General features: G+C 43.5%; 2 protein-coding genes across 3 annotated transcripts in view; one reads left to right on the forward strand and one right to left on the reverse strand.

The window, feature by feature from the left end:
* MKRN2 (makorin ring finger protein 2) overlaps positions 1-2404 on the reverse strand; it is a 28046-nt gene extending 25642 nt beyond the window's left edge. Inside the window, exon 1 of the mRNA XM_017501440.2 lies at positions 2242-2404. Coding sequence (XP_017356929.1) covers positions 2242-2267 — 26 coding nt within the window. The 5' untranslated portion in view covers positions 2268-2404. The remainder of the gene's footprint in view (positions 1-2241) is intronic.
* Positions 1-6687, forward strand: part of MKRN2OS (MKRN2 opposite strand) — a 20602-nt gene that overhangs the window by 2362 nt on the left and 11553 nt on the right. The window lies entirely within an intron of this gene.

The raw sequence follows: 6687 nt of genomic DNA on the forward strand, positions 1-6687 counted from the left end.
AAAAAAAAAAAAAAAAAAAAAAAAAAAAAAAAAAAAAAAAAAAAAGCTGAGCACCCTGCTTAGATTTGGTCCCCAAAATAAATCATACCTTGAACATTTTCCATTAATTATCAATGTCTAGAGATAAGGCTTTTGTTAATGAGATAATAAACTGAGAAAAGCTTTTGGTAGATAAGCTGGTAGAAAAGTTTACAGTAGATAAACACACTGAAGTAAACTTGGTAATCTTGGTAATACTGGTTTTCTCCCACTTAAACACCTGTTCTGTTTTTTATTTGGCAAGGCAGTCATTGAAAGCCCTGACTCCTTTACATTCCTTTGTGAGTAAGCTTCTTTGCACTTTTACATATTCTTGTATGAGTTTCCCCCATGGGAACATATTAAAAGTTTTGAGAAGTCCTGCAGTAAAGAAACGTTAATTTAGCATTTCAAAAGTTATCTGGAGGCAATACAGTCTAAGAGAGCACGAATTTTGACACCTCTGGCCACTTGGAAGCTAAAGACCTTAGGCAAATTCAATGCTGAGGCTCAGTTTTACTTTCTGTGAAATAGTGCTGGTTGCTGGATTATACATTACAGTAGTATCTTATTTAGAGATAAAGAATCTTATGCTCAGGAAGACTTGAAATTTGCCTATAATTTCATACTCTAAGAGGCACAAGAGCCTAAATCAGGATGATCTTGGTTTTTCCCTTGTATACCTGGAGAGAGCTTGACCTGAAAGCTTTAATTCTGTTTCCCAAACAGAGGTGTCCCACAGGATGTTGCTCCATTTGATCGGGTTGGAATGTTGAGAAGGGATCACTTCTGTTTAAGTGCTAATTAATGTCTGCTGGGGACTTACAATGTGCTAGGGGGCTCTTAGTCAGATACTGTAATGTATAATCACGTCTTAGATCAAGTATGGGAATAAATGGTAGAATTAAACCATAAAACAAGCGAGGGGAGGAATAGAGAGGTTTTTCTAGGTGTCCAAGCTGCTTTACGGTGCACAATGACCTAGAAACAATTCCTCTAGCAGGAGAAACTTTATACAAATAAAAATACGTAAATACAAACCCATCTTCACAAAACATCTTCTAGGGCAAATAACCTAGTAAAAGTCTTTTTATAGACACTGGTGCAAATTTCTGACAACAGCTTAACATAAACCACTTGGGCCTTGGATAAATTGAACAGTTTAACGTACACTAATGCTAATAGAAAACTTATTACACAGTCACGTCTCAACTGTTTATACTAATGAAGAGAAGTAACAACATAGCTAATAAACAGCTTGCTACACAATCAAACTCTACAATTGTTTTTTAGCAACGTTTCCCACACAAGTTACTAAATGAAATTGGCATTTTCCAAGCATACAATTCAATAGGACTAGATTCCATTACCAGTAAGCCACAAGTTCAACAAGGAATGAGGGTGTTACACAACCACACTATTTATTCTATTTCACAGTAGCAGTCGCAGCGTAGCTATCTGGTTTTCTATTTTCTACAAGAAACCATCCATTACCGTGGCATTTCCCCTCGTAAATGGCTCTCTCAGTAAGATGAGTGTCAACCTCTTTCAGTCTGTTTCCTGCACTGTAAAATGGTAATAATAACTACTAAGTTGTCTTACTATGAAGTCTGGTGATAATGAACATAAAGGACTTGGAAATATGCAGGGCGTTTAACCGATATTCAGGAAATGCTACCTGTCATTATTTTCCACACAACAATTCTTACTTGCTAACTCTCTGCAAGTTTAGATTGTATCTGGATTATTCAAACTTTGAGGCCCTTATAATCGATCAACAAATTACTCCTAAGTGGTATCCCCATTTGTAACCGGCCTCTTGGTGTCCTTTTACTCAACTCCATATCTCTTCCAGTGAAACCGTAAGCCCCCGAGTCCTCCCCACAGCGTCCCCGCATCCGGCACGGCCCTGGCTAGGACGTCCTTCCTCCCAGCCCACAGGGGCCACGCTTTAAACTCGCGGCGTAGCCCCCCGCGCTGGCCTCGCCCCGCGTCTGGGCCACGAGCCACGGCCACGCACCGCCCCGGGTCCCCGGCTCTGGCCGCAGCGCTCACTTTGCCTCGCAAAGCCCCACTGCGAGAGCTGAGCAACTTTCCGAGTCCCGCTCCAGCCTCAGGTTCCCGGGCGGCAGGATTGGCGTGCAGCGGAACCCTGCGGCCTGGGGGAGCGGCCCGGGGGAGCGGCCCGAAGTGTCCCGCCGCTCCTGGCCCCCGCGCACTGACCTGCAAGTGACCTGCTTGGTGCTCATGGTGGCTGGGCTGAGGGACAGTGGCCGAACTGCCGACTCTCACAGCCGCCGCCGCCTCGGCCTGGGTCTTGGCCCGGCCCATCCCGCGTAGCCGCGTCACGCAGGCGCACGCCGCCCCACGCCGCCCCTGCGGTGTGGCACCTTTGTAGCGCCGGCGGGTAACCTCGCCGCCGTCACAATTGGTTCCGCACCGGGGGGGGGGCAGGCGGTCCCGGCATCCCCCCGCTCAGTGTCCCCCACTTCCAAGCCTCCGGAGGGAAGCCTGGCTGGCATGGTAGTCCTGCCAGTCTTATCCTGATGCCCACTATTAGTGCCTGTGATTCTGCCCCCATCGCCAAGAGTATTCCTTAGCGATCTCCCGCCTCCTTCGAGGCACTTCACCAGTCCTGGAGCAAACTTCCCCCTCTCCTCTTAATCTCAGATGCCCCTATCCATTCAAACTTGCACTCACTGGGCACCCATCTCAGGCCCTGCCTCAACTGTTCCCGCCGGACCTCGCCTTCCGCTTAAGGAAATTCCTTAACCCTCTCCCAACTGCTCTTTTTCCAAATCTCTACTTCCACGAGTTTCAGTCTTCATTTTCTTTCCTTCCAGTCCTGTGCTGTTCGTCTTCCATCTCCTATGGTGGAAACCGTAAAAGTTATTTTTGACACTTTCCTCTAGCTCTCTATACCCTGCAGATCCTGCTCCCGTACCTCATCCAATGCGTCCTCTTCTGCCCCTCTCCATCGTCATGGTTCGCCCTAGGCCCATGCCATAACCTTTTTTTTTTTTTTTTTTTTTTGAGACAGAGTGACATACATACTGTTCCGCACAGCGTACATGATCAGTGAAGATTTTTCCAGATGAGTACGTAGAGCCTCTTCCTCCTTTTATAGAACTGTATAGTATTCAAAAATAAAAAATAAAGAACTGTATAGTATTCCACTGTACGACTATGCGATAAGTTATTTCATCAGCCTTGTACTGATGGTCCCTTTTAGCGTGTCTGTGCTATTAAAACACTGGATCGGGCACATGTTCTCAGGATCTCCTGAGGCCTGTGTCATGGGCAAAATATATATACACATATATATGAAAAAAATAAATAATAAAACACTGGATCAACGACAGCCAGTGTGCACTTCCACAAGCTATACCCAACAGCTTGGTTCCTGCCACTGTCATGGTACTTAGCATTTAGATTTTTCCCGAAGGATGCAAGCAGTCTCCACTTAGGGTTCTTCCACCGTTATCCGGCCCTGGGCACTAAACCAAGTTCTCCCCTACCTGGGACGTGGAACTCACTTTCCTCACCCCCTGGGAACCCGCGCTGGCAGAGAAGGCAGGGCCACTGGCTCCTGCCCAGAGCAGGCGCGCATAAAATGTACGTCTGCCTGCTGACCGCCAGCTGCCGATCTCCGCCCTTCGGAAGAGCAACTTTGCTACGAAATACACAGGGGAAAAGGGCATATCAGATGGAGGCGGGGAAGAAGCTGAGAAAACAGACTAGAAGAGTGGCTCTCAGCTCAGGGCTCAAAATGGCCATCTGGGCGTAGAGACACACAGAGACCTTTTGCGCAGACCTGCGCGAGGATCTTGCAAAGCATTCGTTTTCTTTGTGTGCCTATCTGCCCCTAGAAGCGGTTTTCAATGTTATTTTAAACAATATTTCTAAAATTTCCGAATTGCTTGTTGCTTATATGTAGAAATACACTAGATCTTTGTATGCTGACCTGGGATCCAGCTCCATGCTCAAATCTTGAGTTAATTCTAATGGTTTATTTGCAGGTTGTTTTCGATTTTCTACACACAGTCACGCCATCAACAAATAATGAGTTTTACTTCCTTTTGGAGATAGGGTTTCACTTTGTCACTCAAGCTAGCGTGCCGTGATGTGATCTCCGCTCACTGGAGTCTCTACCTCCTGGTTTCACGGTGCTCTCCTGCCTCAGCCCCTCAAGTTAACTGGGACTACAGGTGCGCACCACCATTACCGATCAATTTTTGCATTTTTTTAGAGATGAGGTCGCACTATGTTGCCCAGGCTGGTTTCAAATTCCTGAGCTTAAGTAATTTGCTCACCTCGGCCTCCCAAAGTGCTGGGATTACAGGCACGAGCCACCACGCCCGGCCTGCAGGAAGATTTTTAATTAAAGATTTAATTGCTTTCTTATATATAAAGCTATTCAGATTTCATTTTCTTATGGCAGTTTTGAAAAGCTCTTTTTTCTTTTATGTAATTTATCCACTTCATCGAAATTGATAATTTAATGTCATTAAGTTGATCATAATATTTTTTAAACGTTTGTAGGATCTGTAGTGTCTCATTTTCATTCTGGATGTTAATAACTGGTGTTTTATTTCTTTTTATCAGTCACTAAAAGTTTGTCCATTGGCCAGGCGTGGTGGCTCACGCCTGTAATCCCAGCACTTTGGGAGGCCGAGGCGGGTAGATCACCTGAGGTCACGATTTTGAGACCAGCCTGGCCAACATGGTGAAACCCCTATCTCCACTAAAAAAGTGCAGAAATTAGCCAGGCATAGCGGCGTGCTCCTATAGTTCCAGCTACTTGGGGGGCTGAGGCAGGAGAATCGCTTGAACCCAGGAGGCAGAGGTTGCAGTGAGCCGAGATCGTGCCATTGCACTCCAGCCTGGGTGACAGAGCAGGACTCCATCTCAACAACAACAAAAAAAGTTTGTCCATTTTACTAATTTTTTTCAATGAATGAGTTTTGGCTCGGTTTTCTCTGTTGTATGTATGTTTTATATTTCACTGATTTCTGCTCTTTACTATTTCCTTTTTCTATGTTGAGTTCAAAATGCTCTTGTTATCTAGCTTCTTGAAAATCAATGGAAGGCATTGATTTTCTATTTTTTTCTTTTCTAAGGATTTTAAACTATTCCCTGTAAGCACATTTATCTGTATTCCACAGATTTTTATATTTTCCTTACCATTTAGTTAAAAATATTTTCTAATTTCCACGCTATTATTTGACCCATACGTTATTTAGCAGTGTGCCACTTAATTTCCAAACAACTGAAGGTTTTCTAGTTATTTTCTCCTATTGATTTCTGTTGGTATCTAGTGTGATCCCCATGCAGAATTTTCTATTCTCATTCTAGTGTGGTCGACATCCTGCTTTATATATTTTGAAGCTGTGTTTTTACACTTAAACAAATGTAGAATTACTCTCTCTTCTGTTAATACTTCATCATTTTTAAATGTCCCTCTTTACGCTAGTTGCACATGTGAATCAGGACAGTGCTATATCAGTGAATGAATGAGCTCACCACACTGTGCTTCATGTAATACATTATGCAAAGACACATGTATAAAAGATGTTTCTAAGAATGCAAGGTTTAAAAAAGTCCCTCTTTATCTCTAGAAATATTTCTTAAAGCATACTTTTTGATTGTAATCATGTCAGCTTTCTTTCAGATAGTGTTTGCAAGGTGTATCTTTTTCCATCCTTTTATTATTATTATCATTATTTTTGAGAGGGATTCTCACTCCGTCTCCCAGCTGGAGTGCAGTGCTGCGATCTTGGCTTACTGCAACCTCTGCCTCCTGGGTTCAAGTGATTTTCATTTCCCAGCCTCCTGAGTAGCTGGGATTACAGATGCCCACCACCACACCTGGCTAATTTATTGTATTTTAGCAGAGACAGGGCTTCACCATGTTGGCCAGGCTGGTCTCGAACTCCTGACCTTAGGTGATCCCCCCCCGACCCCCGACCTCGGCCTCCCAAAGGGCTGGGATTATAGGCATGAGCCACCACACCTGGCCCCATTCTCTTATTTTTAATCTACCTGGTATTTTATCTAAATTTATCTCTCCTAGATAGCATATAATTGTTTTATTTTAAAATACAGTCTGATAATCTGTTTTTTATATTGCAGAATTTAGTCCATTTACCCTAAATGTAATATAATTGGATTTAAATGTATTACATTGATTTCTTTCTTTTTTTTTTTTTTGAGGTGGAGTCTCACCCTGTCATCTAGCCTGGAGTGCAATGGTGCCATCTCAGCTCTCTGCAACCTCCACCTCCCAGGTTTAAGCAAATCTCCTGCCTCAGTCTGCTGAGTAGCTGGGACTACAGGTGTGTGTCAACACGCCCAGCTAATTTTTGTGTTTTTGTATTTTTAGTAGAGACAGGGTTTCACTATGTTGGCCAGGCTGGTCTTGAACTCCTGACCTCTGGTGATGTGCCCACGTTGGCCTCCCAAAGTGCTGGGATTACAAGTGTGAGCCACCAGGCCTGGCCTTGATTTTTTTTCTTAATAAATCCTTCATGGAAACATTTATCTTCTATTCATATAATCTGTTATTTGTTCTTTATTTCTCCTTTCATGTATTCCTTTGGAGTATTTTCCATTATTCTATAGTTTTTTCTTTATTGGTAATACTTTTTTTTTTTTTTTTTTTTTTTTTTT

Source organism: Cebus imitator, unplaced genomic scaffold, assembly GCF_001604975.1.
Source record: "Cebus imitator isolate Cc_AM_T3 unplaced genomic scaffold, Cebus_imitator-1.0 Scaffold281, whole genome shotgun sequence".
NCBI lineage: Eukaryota > Metazoa > Chordata > Mammalia > Primates > Cebidae > Cebus > Cebus imitator.